The sequence below is a fragment of the Abramis brama genome (genome assembly GCF_963993115.1).
Source record: "Abramis brama genome assembly, chromosome: 17".
Lineage (NCBI taxonomy): Eukaryota > Metazoa > Chordata > Actinopteri > Cypriniformes > Leuciscidae > Abramis > Abramis brama.
In genome coordinates this window covers 3,331,042-3,353,946 of record NC_139979.1, presented here as the reverse complement: position 1 = coordinate 3,353,946, position 22,905 = coordinate 3,331,042, and the positions used below count along the sequence as shown (strand labels likewise).

The window sequence follows — 22,905 nt, the reverse complement described above, 5'->3', positions numbered from 1 at the left end:
TACCTGCCCGCCCACCGTAGTGGGATGATCCCGGTACATCCACGAGCCACAGACGCTCCTCCGGGATTCAGTTCAGATTCACAAACCAATGAGACACAGCTCGTGCTAGACAGTAAACGGAGATTAGCAGAGCTTTCACATGTGGATACGGATCACGACACACGGTAAGCGCAAGTCTATTAGTGTACGAGCAGTGAATAAATATCCGATAAGATGTTCATGTTGAACATGTTGTTCATGTTAATGTTCATTCAGCATTTATAGCGACTTTAATTTACAGAGTCGTGAGTTTGTGTTCATTCAACATAAACGGTCATTGATCTTAACAATATTCTAAGTTCAGTTTGATGTACGAATCGGATCATTATTATTTTTGTTTTCTATAAATAATTGATGTCACTGCAGCTTTCGTTGAGGTTTATGTGGATACTATTGAAGATACAAATTATGAGTCTGTGCGTTTAAATAAGAAAGATAAATAAATTAATAGGTGAGATTTTTTTTTTTTTTTTTTCATATAGCCTAAATGAGCCTATCTGCATGAATTGCATTATATTGATAGTTTTGAAAACGGAATATTTTGGTGCTTTAATGTAATATGCATAGGCTATGCATAAAGTAGAACATGGGCATATTTTACATTAGGCTACATTTAAATGGTTGGTTTTTATTTATTCTTCAGATGAATGAATATTAATGTAATAACTTAATTAGTCTGGTTTATCATTTACTCAATGTTATAGTATTTATTTAAAAATGTGTTTAAGAATTTTTTTTCTTAAAGGTGGTATGTAATTCCTGCGCCTCTAGCGGCACCAAACCGAATTGCAATAATAATGACTAGCTGAGACTAAATTCCCATACCTTTATCTACTGCATTGAATGAAGAACGTATTTCATGTCTGTAGGTTCTGCCTAGAATGTGCCAAATCACTCATACAGTCAGTCAGGATGCAGCCTTAAAAGGCAGCAGCTTGTGTATAGGCAGTAGACAGCAAGAGCGCTCATTTGGTTTTGGAACAGAGCCGCAGTTTAACACATTAAACAGAGATGAAAGAAAGTATTAATTGAGAAAGTACTCTGACAAAATGTTGTTTTGGAAATGCAAGATTTTGACCTAAATACAACATTTTTAGAGAGGGAATTGTTTCTGCATGGAGTATGACCTCTGCTCTCATCTATACTAGGAAATTCTGTAAGTTTATTACCTGAAGTTTAAACAGTGCAAAAGAGGTAAAAGGATGAGTTGAGTTGGTGTTGTAGAAGTTTTAAACAAAAGAATAGACTCCAGGTAGAAAAAAGTGAGGTGACCACATTTGGGTTTTTTTGGAAACCCCAGACGCAGTAGCCTAATACAATTGAGACAAATCCCAAAAGACTTTATTAAATTAAGAGTCTTTTCTCAATTTGTATGGTTTTAATGCATTATGTTATGTGTAAATGGATAGGGTAATGCTCGTAACCCTCCCCTCCCAAAGGGTTTTACTTAGTTTAGGTGCACACACCATGCACATAACCATAACTTTCCGCAAGGTCAGCAGTATTACCCACTCGAAACCAGTCTAAACACTCCAAAAAAGTAGACCAAACGCAGGGATTTCATCTGTCCTTGAACCACAAGTGAGGTCTCTTCATACTGGTGTATTGTCTTCCAAGCCCCAGAATAGGATAAACACATGTCTGATGTGCAGATGCATGTAATATGTAAACATCAGCATGATGCTGAGGGCTACGATGCTCCTCTGCTGCCTTTCCTATCATTGTGCAGATGTTTTAAGATATTGTAGTGTAGGCTACATTAAGGTCCAGTATCAACTGGCAAACTACAATAAACTCTTTACAGTGTTGCTGAATGCAATGCCCTGAAGTTCACTGCAAAAGTTACAACCCTGTTTTAATGCATGCTTTTTATTATCAGAGACGGGCCTCAGGCATCACCGTAGACATCAATGTTCATATCAGAGCTATAAACCTTTATCCCAGTGATTACTTCTGTGATCATTTCAATTACTGTAACACAGAAATAATGATCCTGTGTGGTTGAAAAGACTGTTTATGAAGCTGTTTCATGACAACTGCTCTCTCAAAGCTTTAATAGACAGATGAATCGTTGTCATTTAGGAATTAGATTACGTGGGTGTTGAAAATCGCAATTTTTTAACGATTAATCAAGCTCTAATATATATATATATATATATATATATATATATATATATATATATATATAATTATCTCTCTTCTAAGGTGTTATTTTAATTGTCACTTATAAAAAGAAAGAATAAATATATGTATATTATTTAGAATTTTTTACTATATACTATATAAAGTAGCAGATCTTAGCTGGCTGCATCTCATCTGAGGTGCTGACAACCACTTTGAGATGAATAAATGCGAAAGGACTTGGATCACCACTGGGGCGGACGCTCAAAACACAGAAGAGAAGCCCACGGGCCGCGTGCAATGACCTTTTTCAGATTACATGCAAGTGCGGAGCCACTCCGGCTTCCGGGATGCATCGCCCACACTGAAACCCCTACTGACTGGAAGTGAACCCTATGTAGGGAACACACTTCTGACCAGTTGTTTTTCCCAGGCCTTTTCCATCTCAGAGATTCCACAAACACATACTCATCCCGGTGTGACCACATCAGTCTCAAATGCTGTGATACTGTATCCCGCAAATGTCTTTTATGGGTCCAGGACGGAAAGGCAGCAGCTGTTTTTTTTATCGCGCAAACTCCATCAAGCCAAATGTTGTTCTCTTCTTTCAGCCGTTCGAGTGCAATCACGTAAACAGTCATTTCCCCAAAAGGAAACTTCGCATTTGTAGCACTAATGTGTGGCTGCGTGTTAAACGTGTGAAGCTCAGGTTACTAATTAGAGGCTGAAGGGTCTTGCAGATTCTTTAGAGTGACCACCTTATTGGTATATGGAAGTTTGTTTGTTCCAAGGAATTAAAATAAAAAAATGTACACCTCACAAATCTGACTTATCTCGCAATTAAAAGTTATACCCCTGGTTTCTCAGACAAGGTTTAAGTTAGTCCCAGACTAAAATGCATGTATGAGCTGTTTTAACTGAAAGCAACTTGCACTGGCATATCTTAAAATATGTCAGTGTCATTGTTTTGTCTCAAGATGCACGCCAGTAATGTGTTTTCTTTTCAAGGCACATTTATAAAAGCTTCTTAGATGTCCTAAACTAAGGCTTAATCCTGGGTTAATCTAAACCCTGTCTGTGAAACCAGGCCATAAACTCAAAAATAAGTTTATATCTCGCAAATCTGACTTTTTCCCTCTGAATTCTGCATTTACATCTCAGAATTCGGTTTCTTTGTTTCCGTCACTGAATTAAAAATGGTAACTTTTTATCTTGTTTATCTCTCACATATATTAGTTTTTTCCTCAGAAATGCGAATTGTGAGCTAAAGTCAAAATTACTTTTATTTAATTTTTGGTCACTCTTTAGTTTAGGGTCCAATTCTCACTATTAACTATAACTATTAACTATGAGCTAACTATTAACTATGACTTTTGCCTCAATAAACTCCTAATTACTGCTTATTAATAGTTATTAAGGTAGTTGTTAAATTTAGATTAAGGGATGTAGAATATGGTCATGCAGAATAAGTCATTAATATGTGCTTTATACTAATAAACAGCCAATATCCTAGTAATAAGCATGCTATTAAGCAACTAGTTCATAGTGAGAATTGGACCCTAAACTAAAGTGTTACCTAATTTTTTATTCCATATTTATGTGTGTGTGTTTTATGGGCTGTCTGATGCATTTCACTCTCTATGTACTGTAGTCATCTAGTCTTTTTTTTTTCTTTTTTTTCTTCATGATTTATTTACTCTCTTTAGTATTAATATTAAATGGACAAATCCCGATGCGGGACGTCCCCTTGGGTCCGACTGACAGCTGTGGGAGCGGAACGCTCATAGTCACACATCTCTTTAATTGTCCTGGGTTCGGTGAGGTAGCACTGCCGTCCTGCCAGGTCCAATCAAACCTAGCGCCGCGCGGATCCTTCATCACACATGAAGAGGCTTGTGTCCTTTGTCACGCTCACAAGACATTGTTCTGACAGGGCCGGTAACCAATGATCTTTCCCTCAACTCGACACTGGCTTTGCTGATGTGGTGGGGGGCTGGAGGGGAGATTAGGGGCTATTTCTGTGGCACTTTGGGCCTGTTTGCGACCAACGAGCCAGACTAGCGGCTAATGAGAGAGGACAGCTGACAGGTTCGGTGGAGGTTACGAAGCAAGAAGAAATGGCAGTGAATCACATGGCGTTTGAGAGTGATTGAGAGCTGGCTTTCATTTTATTTTTAGGAGAGGAAAAATTTATCCCAAACTTAAAACTCATTATTTACTCATGTAGTTTCAAAAGAGATATTTCACCCAAACATGAACATTCTGTCATTAATTACTCACCCTCATGTCGTTCCAAACCCATTCGATTTTTTATTCATCTTCAGAACACATTTGAAGATCTTTTTGATGAAATCTGAGCGAACAATTCATATGGATTAGTTTTACGATCTCTTTATGAACTTTTTGAAGCATCAAAGTCGTAGTTGCGTAGCTGTCAATGGAGGGACAGAAGTTACGAAGATGAACGAAAGACTTATGGGTTTGGAACGACATGAGGTGAGTAATTAATGACAGAATTTTCATTTTTGGGTGAACTATCCCTTTAAGTCTTCTGAGGTCTGAAAGAGGAACCTCTGAGAAGTATAAGTTTCCTCTAAGTTGAGAAAAGGCTGATAGAATAGATAATTATTGCTTCTATTTAAATATGAACTCTCCCATACTTATTTGTACTGCCAACTTTCTGTTGATTTGTTAAGTGTTTAAATGGGCCATTGGATTCAGGTCACAATGGGTAATCGATGCAATATCACTGGTAGTGTTTTGAGTTTGTTGTCACTGAGTGAAAATTGGATTCAGGATTGTTGTGTCCCATTTGATGGTTTGATGTTAGACAGGAGGACTGGATCCCTCCCCCATCAGCCCATCATGACCCCTGTGACCCCATCACAAGTCACGTTTGCTTGAACCGCTGCTGTTAACACTTGGGTCTGCAGTGACTTTAACATGTGTCTGGCATAGTCAGCAAGCGCTGTGAAAACATGTTTAAAACATACAGGCAATTCATCTGAGAAAACAAGGCTCTGGAGGAATAAACTAAACAACTTTGATCACTTCTATCCCATGAGAGCAGTTTTTTCTGGATCATGGCAATCAAGTTAAGACTTAACCTTTTACATGATCCGTAATGTAATTTGATTAGCTGGAATACTGTTTAAATTGCTCTTTTTGCCCTTTGCTTCACTGACAGTCTGTAAAATTCAGTTTTGTTGATTCTTAAAGGCTGCATGTAGATCAAATGATGACATCTCCTTTACATGCCCAGAATATATTAAATTAGTATTTCACGTCAGATGCTTTTTATTAGAGATTTTTTTCAATACGGCAAACCTTTGTTATGGGCACAGTAAGTAGACCAAACTCTCTGTGTAAAATTTACATGCACAGTAAAATTAGGCAGATTTACAATACTGCAGTGTGAACATTTGGATTGGATTCAGAAATTAATAATTTAGACAATCTCCAGAAGCAGTCCTGTGCAGAGACTCTCTAGTTCGAGTTATGCCTGTTTGCAGCACGATATCTAGGCTTATTCTAGCCACAGATCGCTCACTTAGACATGAAAGACAAGTATGCATAAGCTATATCTCAAATACATACATATGCATTAGTCCTCAGAACCTCAGAAGTTCTTAACTAGGGCTGGATGATATATCAAAATAAAATTGAGTGCGATTCTCAATCTCAATTCATACAGGCTGTGATTTGATTAAGTGAATATATGTGGTTTCAGAGTGAAGTGCATCATTTACATGCATGTAATTAATGATACATTTTTTTTGTTTCATTCATTCTGAGACGCTGTCAGCACATGTGTGAACGAACATACACCAAACCGGCAGCGCATTTATTTATTTGCTGGCAAAATAAAAGCATGACTGTATACGTTTGAAAATGAAGAAGTTAAGATGTAAATATTAGTATTGTAATTTTACAGTAAAAAAAATAAATATTACTCCATTTTTTATTTTACAGTACAATAGTATTATAAAAAATATATTTCTTATTTAATGCATTTAACAACATCACAATAAAATCATAATAATTATATTTTTTCAGTCATGTTGAATTGATCAAAAGCAGTGTGAATGTAGCCTATAAAAACTCAAATGGAAAGAGAATAAAAAATAAAAAACTCAATGGTTAACTTAATGGTTTGAGTTGGATCTTGTTAAGAGTAAACCCAAGTTTAAACACCCCAATTGTTCTCAAAAACGTTTTAATTTTTGGCTCTTTTTATTAAAATCTCCCAACAAAATCATTCTAGAATGTTGAATTATTTCCAAATAGAGCTATTCAAGTCATCCGGTGAAGAACAAATTACAAAATACAATAGAATACAAAAAATCTCTTTCATTTCAATATAATGCAGCCCTATTCAAAACCTCGCCTTTCCTTTCATTGCACACACAAGACGTGTGTTTTTTTCTCAGGAAAAGCAAGACATTTCCATGCCGCTTTGTGTTTTTCCTCGGCTATAATAGACATGCACAACCTTTAGCACCTCACTCATGGCTCAAGGCAACTCCTTCTCTTCCTGCCTTAAGCTTCCGGCACTGAGCCATGGATGGAGTCCAGGTCTCATGCATCTATTGAAGATTCAGAGGAGGATACTTTGTGTTGTAGAGTTTTTTGTTTTATACTGGGGAAATTTATCAGGCATATCTTTGGCATAAAGAAGGAACCAAAGCGGTTTATGACATAACTAATGGAAAAATAGGGTAAAGTCCAATGATGTGATGTGTTAACGCCTTTACACAACATCTTAACCCTGTAATGCCTGATATACAGATAATAGTCAGAATGGATTGGAACAGTTATTGAACCTTTAGACAAAATATTTAAACCCAAAAGTTTGCATGTTTATGTTTTGCATCATATTTGGTATTGATCAGACTTTATGGCTCATATAGTATTTATATACTGAGAATATGGAGGGAAAAACAAAAGCCTTCCTTAAAAGTCTGATGATATTTGATACTCACAGATTTTTCTAAAAATATATGTATAATCAAGTAAATCTAAGTTGCTTTAGCTTATTCACCGTATCCCCCAGAGTTAGATAAGTCCATACATACCCTTCTCATCTCCGTGCGTGCCGTAACTCTGTCTGACGCACCCACCGCTAGCCTAGCTTAGCACAAAGACTGGAGGTAAATGGCTCCAGTTAGCATACTGCTCCCAATAAGTGACAAAATAACGCCAACATTTTCCTATTTACATGTTGTGATTTGTATAGTACAAATAACAAGGTCACATGAGACACAGCCATCTTCTAACCGTATACATACTGGGAACTATATTCTCAGAAGGCGAAGTTAGAGGATAGAAGATAGAAGATACGGTGAATAAGCTTAAGTCCCAAAAAGTCGCCATGTTCCTTTCACAGCAAAAATACATGTGAACCACGACCTGATGGTGAACGTTTTTACAATTAAACTAAAATAACTTTTACTTGGTAAAAAAAAAAAAAAAATGTATGGACTATCAATCAGACGACAGACGGCATGTAGTGGAGATTATGTGCAAAATGACATTTGCGTTTATGCATTTAGCAGAGCCTTGCATCCAAAGTGACATCCATGATGTACATTTGATCAGTTCATGCATTCCCTGAATGAAAAGCCCATGATCTTGGGTGTCGCTTGCATAAAGCAGCCTTAAATTTGCAGTAGCAAAACATTGTTTAAATAAGGGTCAAAGTGAGAATGGTAAATGACCATGAGAACCTACATTTTGCTTGTTGTGGTTTTGCTTACTACATTTTGAGTAAGTCACAAGTATGAGAAAAGACGACTAATTAAAGCAAGTGAATGTGATAAAGAGCGGAAACGTCTGCAGAAGGAGAGCATGTTGAACAGATAACAGGGGCAGGTTTTTCCTACACGTGTATTTTTACAGTAGTGTTTATCTTAAATCGATTTTCCCCAGGTGTGAGCGTCTAAATAGATAAGCCTGAGAACTACATGAATTCATTCACACATTCACATTCAGCTTTGAATCATTGCTCAGTTCCGTGTTAATGATTTAGCGAATCGCAGGAAGACATTTTGAGTTAAAAGACCAAAGAAACAGTTTATAGATATGAATGTATATATGTACACACTTCTCCAAATGTATCAATCAGTTCTTTTAAAACTGTGTTTTAGCTCAATGGTTAATTTATACGTCAATAAACCACCTTTTGTTGTTGTTGTTTAGAACACATTTACATTTTAACTTTGAATTTACATTTAATGGGAATTATGTTTTTTTTACAGTAATGAAAACTTGTTAAATTTTTTTATGAAAAGTTAAAGTAGGTGCTTTAAGTTTAATTTATGATAATTTTATTAATTTACATGAAATTATACTGTGCAAAAAGAAAATTAAGTATTTTTAGGATTTTTTCTTCTTCTTTTTTTTCTTTTTTTATGGCTTTTGAGATGAAATATATTCCTGATGGCTTTATGAGATTCGCCTGGCAAATGTTTCTCACAACCTCAGAATCAGAGTTATTAGTTAACTAAAAACAAACCATTAAAAAAAAATCATTAATAGTTTATTATTATGCATCGCATTATCATTTCTTATTTTATTTCAGCTAGTTACCAAAAGCAACATTTATTGTTTTCATTTAGTTTAACTTGATATACTAAAATAACTAAAAGTAAAATAAAAATGAGTGTTTTTTTTCTTTGGAATAAAAAAAGAAAGAAAAAAAGTTAATATTTGTTCCAATGAAAATAATAAGTCTTCATAATTATAATCAAATAACGTTACACTCTTTTCATTATCCAATTATTTTTCTCATTGAAATGTCTGACATATGTTAGATAAGATTACGGAAGTATAGTACGTCTGTTTTATTTTCAATTAAGCTTTTGGCTTCCAACTAAACTAACACTGCTCTAAATTAAGTTTGAGCGACTGCATCGCAGAACGTTCCAGAGCCCGTTCACACCTGCATTCACCGCGACTGTGATCGGATCAGCCGAGACGGGTGTTAATACCAGGTGTAAACACTGATCATTTGACAAGCCCATGGAAGTCTCCGGCAATCCAGCGACTCGCATTGGTCACGTTTGAATGACAATGGGGTCAGTTAAGTGTCCACCACATCATTTGGAGAGGGTTTAGGGGGGTCTGTTATGTTTTAAAGAGCTCCCTTGTGACCCTCCTGTGGCCCGTACACCAGTCCATCACCCCACCCATCATACATCAGCTACATAATGGCTCTCAAGAGTGAGGAGATATATATGCTAGCTCTGCCTTTGTGTTGTTAAGAGTGTTTGTGTGTGTTCAGTTTTATTGTCATGTGTTTTCTTTCGCCCTGTTTTTCTTACTAATGAGCCACGGCGTTCGGTTCAGCATCTCATCTCCAGAGCCAGAGGGGGCTTTTGTCTACACCCATAAATAATGCAGGATTTGGTCTGTGATGGACGTCCTGACTGAAGCTTTTGTAGTTTTATATCCAACACGGGACATTTATGTGTAATTGGGCTGCTCAGACTGAGTGGGACAGACACGTTTGTGGATGCTTTTGATTACAAGCTTTAAAGTTTTATCAACTGGATGCTATATCTGGATGCAAAATGGATGCTATATCTTTCAATTGATATTCATAACAGGGGCTTGTTTTATTGTCTGGAACTATTACATTATTCCCAAAACATTAAAATGTTATTCATACAGACATTGACTTGAATATTTACCGGTTTTCAATTCCTGAATTGAATATTTTCTGTTGGACAAAAAATTTTTTTTTTATTTTTTTTATTATTAATATTATTTTCAGAGTTATTATAGTTAACTAAAACCCACTAAAAAACATTTTTGTTACTTGAAATATCTTAAACATATTATTTTATTATTTCTTATTTTTTGATGTACAATAACTAAATTTATGTATTAAAATAACTAAACCAAAAATTACCTGCTAAAATTACAATAACACTATTTTTACTACAATTTTCACATAAAAATAGAAAAATGCTAACCAATTGAAAAAATAAAACTATAATAGTATCTCAATGATTCTAAAATATATATTTTTTTATTAAACATAAACAGTTCCTTTTTATATAATAATAATAATAAGCCTAAATAATATTTGGAATAATATATAGATTGTTTTTGCCATAATCAAGCAGCCCTATATATCATGAACACCATTTAAGGTTTGGTTTGCAGCAAACTGTACCAAACAACACATACAACTTTAATCATTAAACAGTTTGTGAATCATTTCCCTTCCATAATACAACACATTTCAGGATATTCAACCAGAAACGAGGCCTTTTATGGTTGTGTTCCTACTTTGTGTGAAGTCTTAAGTAGATCATAGCTTAGATGCAGCTTGACAGAAAACATCTGGTTTCTCTTTGACCTTGTTGGTCGTCTGCTTTCACCACCCCTGCTGGCAGACGACCTGCCCACCAGCTTCACTGAAAGCCATTGAGATGAGAGGAGGCTGGATTAGCAGAGGTTAATTACAAGCCGTTGCGAGCCGAGCCGCTGCTATTACCGGCGCAGTTCAGCCCTCAAAAGAGAGAGGCTCACAGACCAAGTTTCATGTCACTAATGTGCCTCTTTAGAGAGTAATAGAGGCCATTGTGAAGGAGCAGACGCTCTGGGTGATGATGGTGTGAACTGTAATGTCTTGACCTTCTGTAAACAGAAACTTTTCTTTAAATGTTCAAAATCCTGCAGCTTACTTTATTTACATATTTTCAGTTAGTCTCACACTTTTTTTTAGGTTTGTTTAGGTTTTGGTGAGTTATGAGCTTGAGATTTGAATGTCCAGTTCATGAACAAATAGGCTGATTGTTTTTTTTTATTTTTATGAATCAATTGAAATGATTCATATTGGATCAATCGCAGTGTGTGTGAATCAGTCAGACCTCTAATTTCTTCTTTGAATCAGCTCACATGACTCGCTGAACCTACATATTAAGAGTTTTGTTATAATAAGTGCATTGTTAGGCCCTGTTCTGGGGATGTTTGGTGCCTGAAGGAGAATTTCCCAGAGATTTATTCTATCAGTCAGTAAATCTCTCAGAGCATGTTTTAATTTAAGCCTCTGCTCGGCTATCATTAGCCCCGTTTCCATCCTAAACACGACGATCCAGCATTCAAATAGCTTTAACGCTGGTTTGGAAAGATCTATATTAATGATGTAATGCATCTACAAGCCAATAATGGCCTTGAGTGCAGAGTGATGTAGATACGACTAATAATAGTGTGTGATAGTTAAGAAACACACTACTGTGTGGTAGTTTGTGCATGTGCACCATATTTCAATTACATGAACCTGACGGGTTATTCTGATGATTTATCATGCGCAACTCACAATGGGCTGAGCATCATATCTAATATTCACAATGTATCTCACAATCTTTTGGCTTGTAAGTATGAGTTTTAAGACATGTTTTAATTGTGTCTCATAGCAAGAACAGTAAAGTTAGTAAGTAATATTAATTTCCATGAATTGATTAAAATGTCTGTTTTAATGATTTAGTTCAAAACTTTGTTTCAGTGATTCATTTGAATCAACACTTAAAAATGTGCCCTGTTGTCACAGTATTAGGATGTTTATATTATATATATATATATATATATATATATATATATATATATATATATATATATATATAAAATGGAAGATATTGCTGTTTATTATTATGCATTGCATATAAATGAAAAGTCAGTTTAGATTTTTGTAAAAACTTTTTTGCGTTAAACATTTTGTGTCTAATTGACTGATGGTTCATCTAATAAAATCTGTTTTAAGCCATTTCAGAGCAAACATATATTTGAATATCATAAAATCCAAAGGGTGAAAAATATTGAGGCTGTTGTAGCCGTATTTCTCATCCCAAATGGCTAAACGAGGGCCGTTTTCTGGGTTTGGACACCCTGTTGCTCAACACTTTCTGAAAGTCCCTGAATCCAGATCCATCTCATGCTCAACACCTGTTCAGAATTCTTTCCCGGAACTTTCCCAAACAATGGCCGCTTTTCCCGGGACTGTCTGACATCTGGAAAATGTTGCAGTTCCCCTTTTGACTGGATTTATAGCGAAGGGCTTCAGAGGGGGGGAGTTCGAGGTACATGAGAAGTGCTATATTTATAGGGTAGAAAGTCATCTTAAGTGCATGAGCTTTCTTTTATCTTAGGGATTTTTTCTCCTTCAGATTTTTGTCTTTGTAGTGGATTTCCTTTTTTTTTTTTTTTTCACTAAGTCTGAATACTGAAAAAATAGAGCTCGCAATTTAACAGCGCACACCTGTTTTTAGTTGCAGTAAATGACTACTCTTCATAGTGAAACTGGCAAACAAAGAGAGTTCTGCAGTTCTTCCCGTTTACTAGGTCACAGGGGCATATTCACTTGAAAATTCTGTTTTTTTTTCCTTCAAGGGTGTACAAAAATAGCACTTTGATGCATCATGTTTTGAATGTCTTCCCTTTCAGAACCAACCATGCAATCAAAATTGTTTTAAGCTAAAATTCTTGCTTTGCAATCATATTCTGCTGTTCTATTAGTAAGCAGTAAAACCATGCAGAGTTTTGTAGAGTTGTAAAAGCCACTGCAGTGTGTTCAAAATTAAATACAGTAAATGGTCCCACTACGTCTTTAAAGGAAATTTGGGGTCTACAAAATATGGACGCAGTCATGCATTATTTAGCAAAGCCCTTAAGGAATGCAAATGTGGCATGTGGGTTAAGCTAATGCTGATGGTGAAGGCCATTACCTCTGCAGTCTGTATGCACATGGTCACAGTTTCCTTTAATAGACTTTCTAAATGCATCTGAGGGTAAAATTCCACTAGCAAAATTATAATGTCAATCCAGACTTCACTGTGTAGTTCATGCATTATGCATATTCATTCAGAGCAGGACAGCACATTTGTACGAGTGAACGGTTATTTAGGACTAGTTCAAGCATTGGGATGTCAACTCAGTCCATGCATGAGCTAATGGCACTGCCTGTGACCCCAGACATGCATTTCTGCCAACTGCACCGGATCACAAAAAGCTACAGGGACTTCTATCCACACTGCCATATGGCCTACGCCTTGGGAGATTAGATCTCCCTTGAGAAATGCAAAAAGACTGAACTGTGTCTCTACCGTTTTTGTTTTCACAGAGCTCCAGGTATAGAGGGAGAAGCACAGGACCTCTGTCTATCAAATTCTGAAGTGCCCCGGTGCCAGCTGTATAGGTCAACCCAACCGTAACGTCGCAGGACAATAGGAGCCCAACCCAAAGACCTTAGACGGCTATCAAAAAGCAAATAATCAAGCTCATTAGCTCTCTTCCCCCAAGACGACCTTCTCTGAAAAGATCAACAGAAGAGAGGAAGTTAAAAAGGACCAAACAAGAGGGGGAAAGCGAACATCGACGGCTATTTCTGATACTCTGTGGTGAAGGGAACATCTCATTTGGGATTTGAGATTTTGGATTGCAGAAAAAGGATTTCCTCATGCCAATGCCTGTGTAAATACTGCATGGAGATTTGTCCCTTTCCCAAAAGCGCCCAGTAAAGAGACTAAATATAGCAAAGCCCAACAGCCAACTCTGTCGCTTAAACCTCTCAGATTCTCAAAATGCCGAAAAATCTACATTCATAGGGATCCTATAAATGGATAAAAATCCTGCTACCATTCTGAGACGCGTCAGATCTTGAAGAAGCATTGAAACTGTAGTTTCCAAGAGGGTTTCCTTCTCTTTGTAGGGCAAAGCAATTGCTTTGTCCTTTCTGTTTGGATGCATTTTTCCAGAACTCTAAAATGAAGCCCTTAACTCCCGTTGGTTCACCTTCTCCGCTGCGACTCCTAAACAAGGGGCCGGATTACCTTCGCAGGCAGATGGATGCCGGAAGCAGGGGTCGGTCCATTAGCGCTGTAGAGCGGCTGGAAGCAGACAAGGCGAAGTACGTCAAGAGTCAACAGGTCATAAACACCAAGCAGGAGCCCGTATTAGTGCCCTGTGCAACCCCTCCACCGGTGCCCCGTCGAAACTTCACTGTGTCAACTCCTTCAACTCCCGTTCTCCCACCTCGAAATCCAATGGCGCCTTTCTCTGCACCGCAGTTCGTGAGGGATGAAAATGAGGATGACTCCAGGAAAGAGAACTGTCAGAATGAAACTGATGTGGAAACCAACAATCGCAACAATGCAAATAAGCCTCCTGTACCTTCCCCAAGAACGCCAATCACTGCTCCATTAGTCGCCCCACATAGCGCTCCAATAATGCGCAGGAGTAACGGCAAGCGCATGCTGCGTCCCGACTCCCTGGTCATTTACAGACAGAAGAAAGAGTGCAGGAGTCCCAGCAGTGGTGGCGAAAACGGCAACACCAATGTGGAGGTCAAGGGCTACAGTTTCGTGCGACGGCTCTTCCAGGGATCCATGCGTGAAAAGAACAGCCGGAACGAGGCTCAAAAATTGGTGATAAATGAAGAGAAGGCGTCTTCCTCTCGAGACGGGGATTCGCGAATGTCCTGGTCCAATGACAAAGTCACTGTCGACGGTGGAAACGAGACCAGACGATCGAGCAAATCTGAGCAAGAGCACTCGACGCCAGAGACACAAAACAACAACTCTGGTTTTCAAGAGAAGCTATCTAAGATCAACAGTATACGAAACAGCATGGGCAACTCCAACAATAACGACATGGATCCATGGAAGCCCGTCATTCCTCGGATACGGGCCGATTTGAAACGGTCCAAGTCAGAATTACGACTACGCTGCTCGCTAGCCATGTCCGAGCAGGAACGCTTCTTCGACTACTGTGGATTGGACTTCGATTTGGTGGAGAGGCTCGGACCGGAGAACTTTCTAAAAGGGGCCAGTTCAATCGACACGCTCTCGCTGCTACTGAGGAGCGTCGGAGGCGGCGGCTCGGAGCCCAGTGAGTTTTCCCGACACTCCGGGGAAGGGCTTTTCCAGGAGGAACTGGCAGAGCAGATCCCTACAGGTGTCTCAATTATTGAGAGAAATGCACGGGTCATAAAGTGGCTCTACGGCTGCAGGAACGCGGCCCAAGAGGGTCCTAAAGAGTCTACTGTTTGATTATCATGGGAACTGAACTGAAACTTTTTTGGAGCCGTGTTCCAATACGGAAAACTGTGCTGTATTTATTTCATGTGGGACATTTGTATTTAAGAGATTTGTTTTGCTTTTCACAGCCATTATGAGAACATTTATATTACTTTGTGTCAGTCACACATGAAGCTGCAAACCGACACTTCTTGTCACGACTTACACTGTGGTTATGTCCGAAATCGCCCCCTTATACCCTCATTCACTATTCCATACATTAGTTTACTAATATAGTCCACTTAAAGGGATTAAATGAAAACAAGTAAACGAATTTTGCTGTGGACGCCAACTTCTGGCAAGACTCACTCTCACATTGCATGGCTATTCTTTAGCTGTTGAGTGTATATCGGTTGTACACTTATTGCAGTGCATTATGGGATTGAATGAGTACACTCAATAATGTCCACTATGGTTTCTGATCTTTTAGTGCACTGTATAAGGGTATAGGGGCGATAGTGGTGTCATCTCTTGTTCTCTGTATATAGAAAGACATGAGTCCGTCCTGTTACTTCAGTTCAGAAACAATTATTTGTTGAGCGTAACTTAAAGAACATGTCATCTGATGAATAATTTAACATTGAAAACCACTAAGCTTTTTTCTGGGGCTGGGAAACCCAATGCATGAGTGTTAAATGAACCATGTGTACCTCATTTCCCAAATGTCCCAGTTTAGTTTCTGTGTTGCCTTTTTTCCTTTAACGCAGGCGTTGGAACAAACACACAGAGCACCCCTGTGGGGATATTAATGCACTGATTTGGAGAAAGAGAGACGGAGCGAGAGCTATATATACTGCTATGATACGTATTTTTAACACTGTCTGAGTGTGTGCAAATAAATATGCAGGGCCTTAAAAACAACCTGATTTTGAGTTTCATTAACTTATGCCAAAGAAATGTGCTGTGAACTGATGTACGATATGTTTCCAAACCTTATCGAGCTGCTTAGAGAGAATCATGCTCACAGAGTTTGACATCAACATGTTGCTAATCTAAAGAGTTAGTAAATACTGGGTGAAATGGCATATTTTTTATCAATAATTTTCAGTACAGAACACTATATATTTAGGTTAGATTAGATTTTCCCCCTGTTCTAATCCAAATGCAATTGCCCTATTTGGGAAGGATGCATTTTTTGCAAAAACTCTTTTTACAAAGCATTGTCTTTTTGCTCTAAACAGCAAGGTAGCTCCAAATATTCATTATTAAGGGAGACCTAAAATAAAAGGCAATCTCACTAGATAAGCAGCTCACTAGGGTTTTGAACGGCCATTATTTTGCCCCTAAATTGCTCAATTTCATTCCCGTGTTTGGTAAATATTAGTGTTACTTTGATTACTGTGATGATAAATCATGGTTGGTTGCACATTTGACTCAAGGAAAAGCATATTTTTAATGCAAATGACCGTTCCTGTGGCAATGCAGTCTTCAATATGCACTTGGTTACGCTGATTTGGTGTTAAACTCACAAAAGTTCAGTAAAGTTCAATTTTAGCAAAGCAGAGGAAGACATGACAGCAAGAGATCAGACGGGCGAACTTTCACTCCCAATGTGGGAGATGCCGATGTGTTCTCATATTGAGGGAGACCTTTGAACACACCTCCCCATCTAAACATCAATCAGACACTGATTCTCCTTTGTGGTAATGAATCAGTCTCTATGAAACCCACTGATAAATGAAGCAAAGGTCCGCTGCGGCATGCACAGGTCAGACTGCGGCCGGCAGAGAAACAACTGTGATCTTTCCTTTCAGAATTCCTACACTTTTTCATCCCCAACGTCCAAGATGCATTCAGTGTTCCCGAGCACCCAAAATCTCTCTCTTGCATGTATGTTTACACTCCATGTAAGTTTGTATATGTGTCTATAAAGAAGAATTTAGATTTCAACCTAAAGAGATATTACAGATCAAATTCAAATAAAGTCCTATTTCTGAATGACTGTAGCTGGTTGTGTTTTGTGTTTGATAATTATGTTGTATAGTGGGTAAACCTGGAAATATCTGGGAATTTTAAGATAGATTTCCAATGTCTACATAAAATAGGAATGTTTGTTTTTAAGTACTCTCTTATGCTTATCAAGGCTGCATCAAAAATACAGTAAAACAGTAATATTGTAAAATATTATTACTATTTAAAATAACTTTTATTTGAATGTTTTAAAATGTAATTTATTTCTGCGATCAAAATTGAATTTAAGCAACATCATTACTCCAGTCTTCAGTGTCACATGATCCTACAGAAATCATTATAATACTATGTGGTTTGCTGCTCAAGAAACATTTCTTATTATCAATGCTGAAAACATATATATTTTTGAGCACCGTGATAAAAAAAAATATTCAGGATTCTCTGATGAATAGGTGGTTCAAAAGAACAGGATTGAATAGATCTTTTTCTTTTTTTTTTGGTAACATGACTTTTTTATTGTCACTTTTTGATCATTTTAAAATAAAAATATTAATTTCTTTAAAAAAAATTAAAAAATCTTATTGACCTCAGACTTTTGAATGGTAGAAATTGCTCTTGGTAAGTGCAGTCTGTAAGATTAATATTTTAAATCATTATTCAGTATCACAGACAAAAGCCTGCATGGGTTGTGTCATATTTCCCACACCAGATGAGTGTGTAAGGTGAGGAAACCCTGAAGATGATGTCAGTGGAAATAAAAATGATTGCACGGTCCAAATGTCTAATGCTATAAATCAAAGTGAGAGCTGCATGCCAGTACAGAGCTGATGATTACACACTTGTCAGTCTTAGATTTCTTTCTAGTCTTCAATGTTGTTAAAAACACTCAGTTGCTAAACAACTTTTGGGCAAAATGGGTCACATTAAATCTACATAATTTTGAACCGCTCCTCATTTGAGTCTCACCTCAGTCAAATCCTGCCATTTTCTTGTCTCTTTCCAGCACACAGCTCATTTCTCACTGAAGCTCAAGTGCCTGTTATTCTGAAAGCATTCACACAACAAGTAAAGCATTTCAGTCAAATGCACCACATCAACTTGGGGAAAAAAAAAACCTCTTTGCAACCCAATTTACTTACATAATGTGACATTTCCAAGTAAAACAGGATATTCAGTGTGAGAAATGTAGGGCGAGACTTGTTTTTTTGTGTGTTTTTTTTCAACAGGATTTGATTGGACGGTCAAAAGTGGTCGTTACATATAAAAAGACTCAGGTGGTTGGAGGGGATGAGCTGAGAACTAAAAGAGCTTGATGACTACATCCAAAAAGAAAAGTCATTTCAGAGATGGTGCAATTTTAGCATTTAAATGAAAGATTTTGAAGACAATTTTTATTATTATTATTAATTATTATTATATAAAATACACCAATAAATTGTGCATAGTAAGACCAGGAATGTGTAGTCCATTTTTATTGCATGTTGATTTTAACCCTCAGAATCACTGTTGCAAGATTTTAATTGCAAGAAGCACAACCGTTAGCTTCTTAAAAAACACTTTTAAGGGCATTGACTAAACATATGAGATTCTGAGGGTTAAAACCTACAAAAATAACTCTTCTGTTTTGCTGGGCTGATCAGGTTACCCTCTTCCACCCCACCTCTCTCTTTCCTCTCTTCCGTCAGATTCACATGTGAATGAAACAGCAGTCGTCTTCCTGACATCCAAACACTCTAGCCTGCTGTGCATCCTGTTTTTGGTCCTGTCTATATAGTTTTTTTTAACACGTTTGGTTATCAAACAGCTCCTCTCCTCCCTCGTACACAGACATGACCCTCGGGCGGCTGCTGCGGGGGACGGGACGGGTCGAGAGATCATGTTTGCAATCCTTGTCTCGGTCCTCCAACATTATCTCTAAGTGTGTGATGTCAGCGGTGCATTTTAGCCACAACAGATTGACTCAACGCTTCTTTTTATACTGAATCTGTCTGTGGAGGTACAGGTGGAGCTGGGGAATGTGGAGGGTTTCTAATAGTGTGTTGCACTGCTAAGGCAAATGCTACCCAAGTATTTGAAGGTTGAGCAGCGAGCTCATTGGCTACTGATACGGTAGGAACCAATCAGCTGCGCCCTATAGAGAATGATGTGATTATGAACAGGTGAGTAAAAGGACCTATTAGCCTGCGCCATCAAGAGTTTCATGCCAGAACTTTGTATATCTGTCTATCTATATCTATATATCTGTATGTCTATCTATCTTATATATCTGTCTGTTTATCTATATAGCCTATCTGTCAATCTATATCAATATATCTACACTGTAAAAAATTCCTGTAAATTTACATGAAAATTTAACAGCAAAATGCTGTTTTCATGTAATAACTGTAAGTTACCGTTTTTTGCAATGCATTATGGGAGAACTTGGTCGCTTCAAATTGCGTGTTGACCAGCAACAGTATGACACTGTTATTTAACAGTATAATACCATATTTTCCCATGCACATGTGAGTTTAGGAAGACATTTTAGTTTATCTGCATGAGGTCATTTTGCAGCTCTGCCTAGTATTATTTTACATGTAAACTACCTATTACTTTTAAATATTACATTTTAAACATCCAGTGATGTTTTTGCGATTTAAATCGGATGAAGCGACTTTGGACTTTGACCACAAGAATGTGAGCCCATTGTACAGACTGTCATCACATCACATTCAAACGGGTAAGAAACTTTTATTCAACTTGCACATTTTCCTCAACTTTATCTGAGTAAAAAATTTGTGTGAAATGTTTTTTTTTTTAGGTTTTTTTTTTACGTGGTTACATTTTTTACGTGAGATTCAAACCGTCCATTATCTGCTGCTGTTATTTGCAACTACTCTTTGATTTGATCTGCAAGTTCACGTTCAAGTGGTACGTCTAAATATTAACATACAGTATAAAGATCCAGTGAAGTGTAATTAGATGACAGGATAGCGTGTTTTAATCATGGAAAAGTAACCGAGTAAAACGATAGCATGCTTGTGAGCTCGTTAGCATACACTCAGACTGCATTTCGTTTGTATTTGCTACCGTCATGCACAGTTTATGCATATGCAACGGACACATGTCCCAATCTTTATCGAAGCAAAAGATAGGTGAGGTATGATCAAAATTCATAAATCTTGTGTGATTACTGTGAACGTGCATGTTCAAACCGCTGCAGAAATAGCAGCATAACAGATGGACGGACGGAATGTCGATCATTTTCTGATTTTTCTTTTTTATTGAAACTATTTTTTTAGGTATCTCTTCTTTACATTATGTTTTCCTTGTCATTGTAGTTAAACTCCTGAAGGCTAACTTTGTAGAGAAGCAAGGACTCATTCTTTAAAGAACTGTGAGTTTGCCTATTGTTTTTTCTATTAACACCTGTACAGTTGTTCACCTAAAAATGGTAGTTATCTCATCATTTACTTAACCTTATGTTGTCTCTTTCTCTTGGAGGAAAAATTAAGATATTGTTGTGGAGAAATGATGTCTGTTTGCCCAAACAATGGAAGACGAATGGGGACCAAACCTTCAAGCTCCAAAAGGAACATAAAGGTACAGTACCATTAAAGGGATAGTTCAACCAAAAATGAAAATTAGCCCATGATTTACTCACCCTGAAGCCATCCTAGGTGTATATGACATTCTTCTTTCAGACAATTACAATCGGAGTTATATTAAAAAATGTCCTGGCTCTTCCAAGCTTTATAATGGGAGTGAATGAGCACCATTTTTTTTAAGTCCATCGAAGTGCATTTGTCCATCATAAAAGTGTCCCAAATGGCTCCCGGTGGTTAATAAAGGCCTTCTGAAGTAAAGCGTTGCATTCTTGTAAGAAAAATTTTCACATTTAAAACTTTATCGACTAAAATAACTAGCTTCCGGCAGATGGCTATACGCAAGTCTACTTATGCCAGTTCAAACAAACAGGGCTGAGCAGCTACCGTGTTCGTCATTACTTCGTGCGTCAAGTTCAAGTGTTACTCTTTCGCCGTAAACCGATGCGTACGGCCGCCTGGCGGAAACTAGTTATTTTAGCTGATAAAGTTATAAATATGGACATTTTTCTTACACCAACGCATCGCTTCGCTTCAGAAGGCCTTTATTAACCCCTCAAAGCAGTTTTGGGACACTTTTATGATGGATAGATGCACTTGTATGGACTTGCCATTCACTCCCATTACAAAGCTTGGAAGAGCCAGCACATTTTTTTTTTATATATATAACTCCAATTGTATTCGTCTGAAAGAAGAATGTCATATACTCCTAGGATGACTTCAGGGTGAGTAAATCATGGGCTAATTTTAATTTTTGGGTGAACTATCCCTTTAATCTAAGTCACCTGTCGTTTCATGTAATATCAAAGATATGAGACCAAAGCATCAAAAACTGGATTCCAATTGCTAGATGTACGGTGAAACAAATTGAATCCCTTCAGAAAACTGGTTAAAACATGTGACCCGTATAAATTAGGCTTCTTTTATCTTTCATTTACTATGACTATTGGTGTTCCCCATTATTGATCCCCATTCTCTTCTTTTCCATTGTAGGGACAAACAGACATTTCATTTCCATTAAAATATCGTCCTTTGCATCATCAGAGTTTAAATCTGCATGAGGGTGAGTAAATGAGAAAATTATAATTTTTACATAAACCATTCATATTCTGAATATGTTAGGCCTATTGCCTCTGTAGAATATAAGCAACAAGTAGCACATTAAGTTTAAGTTTAAAAAAAATTATTCGCAGATACAAATACTGTCAGTCATCTTAAATGGTTTTCTTTACCAATAGATGTCTGCCAAACCTGCTGACCTTGAGATAATGCTTGCCTGTGTCTCCTTGTTTGATCCTTCTTGGTAAGTATGTCATATTAGACATGTCTGCATTTTGTTTCTCTAAAACAAAGCTCACACTCCAGACTGACACATAACTTTAGTTTATCAGGATAAGATCCACATTTATGTGCCTCATGCTAGAATCTACTGACTATAAATGTACTCTGTATGATCTCTGCAGTTAATTCCAAGTCTTCAGTGAATTATCCAGTAGTTTTTGGTTAGAATTTTTTAGATAATCAAAATTATACACTGCAAATCATTTTAATTGAAAATTGTCTCCTCTTATTTTTCAGATACTTTTTTGGAATAAATCCGGAAAAGAGAACCAAAGCTGCACAGAGAAAACAGGTGTGTAAAATAACTGGGAAAACTGTGCAGAAAAAGACTTTAACCATCAGTCCAAAAGTATAAAATGCTGATGTATATTTTATAAACTATTTGTTTTGATATAAAATAATTGGCTAGTGTTCACTGAAGCCTGACTTAAGAGTATATTTGTATTTTATGAACAGGTAATGTATTTATGTATGTATGTATGTATATGTAATTATGTATGCCTGTTTTAAGGCATATGGTAAAAGTCTATCTAATGTTGTATGAGAATAAATCTAAAAGTTTATCTAGTGTTGTGTTGTTCTTAAAGGTATTAGCTTTAATAAAAGCATGTTTTAAGGTCATCTTTTGTTTGAGCCATTTGTTTGCAAGCAATTTTCAGTGTGTTTTTTATTTTAGAATGCAAATTTTAAATTGTCAGATTCTAGTAGTATTACAATGTAAAGATCACATTTAATAAGAGTACTTTAATACACTTTATAGTAATACACTGTTTGTGTATATGCAGCCGAACACCTGACAGTATTATACTGTGCAGCCTATATTTTCTACA

The 22,905-nt window shown here is 37.1% G+C and overlaps 1 protein-coding gene and 1 long non-coding RNA gene across 2 annotated transcripts; both read left to right on the top strand.

Annotated features, from left to right (window-relative positions):
- The first annotated feature begins 64 nt into the window (after positions 1-64).
- On the top strand, positions 65-17,177 carry fam110d (family with sequence similarity 110 member D). Its single transcript, XM_084089844.1, has 2 exons — positions 65-164; positions 13,286-17,177. The coding sequence occupies exon 2, from the start codon at positions 13,929-13,931 to the stop codon at positions 15,210-15,212; it is 1,284 nt and encodes a 427-aa protein (XP_083945970.1). The 5' UTR covers positions 65-164; positions 13,286-13,928; the 3' UTR covers positions 15,213-17,177.
- Positions 17,178-19,678: 2,501 nt separating this feature from the next.
- On the top strand, positions 19,679-22,511 carry LOC311066822. Its single transcript, XR_014603140.1, has 6 exons — positions 19,679-19,869; positions 20,471-20,526; positions 20,634-20,732; positions 21,728-21,797; positions 21,973-22,037; positions 22,313-22,511. It is a non-coding gene; the product is annotated as an uncharacterized lncRNA (long non-coding RNA).
- The last annotated feature ends 394 nt before the right edge of the window (positions 22,512-22,905 follow it).

Bases quoted from the DNA above. Each gene is read 5' to 3' on its own strand.
- fam110d (XM_084089844.1), top strand. From the start codon at position 13,929: ATGAAGCCCTTAACTCCCGTTGGTTCACCTTCTCCGCTGCGACTCCTA.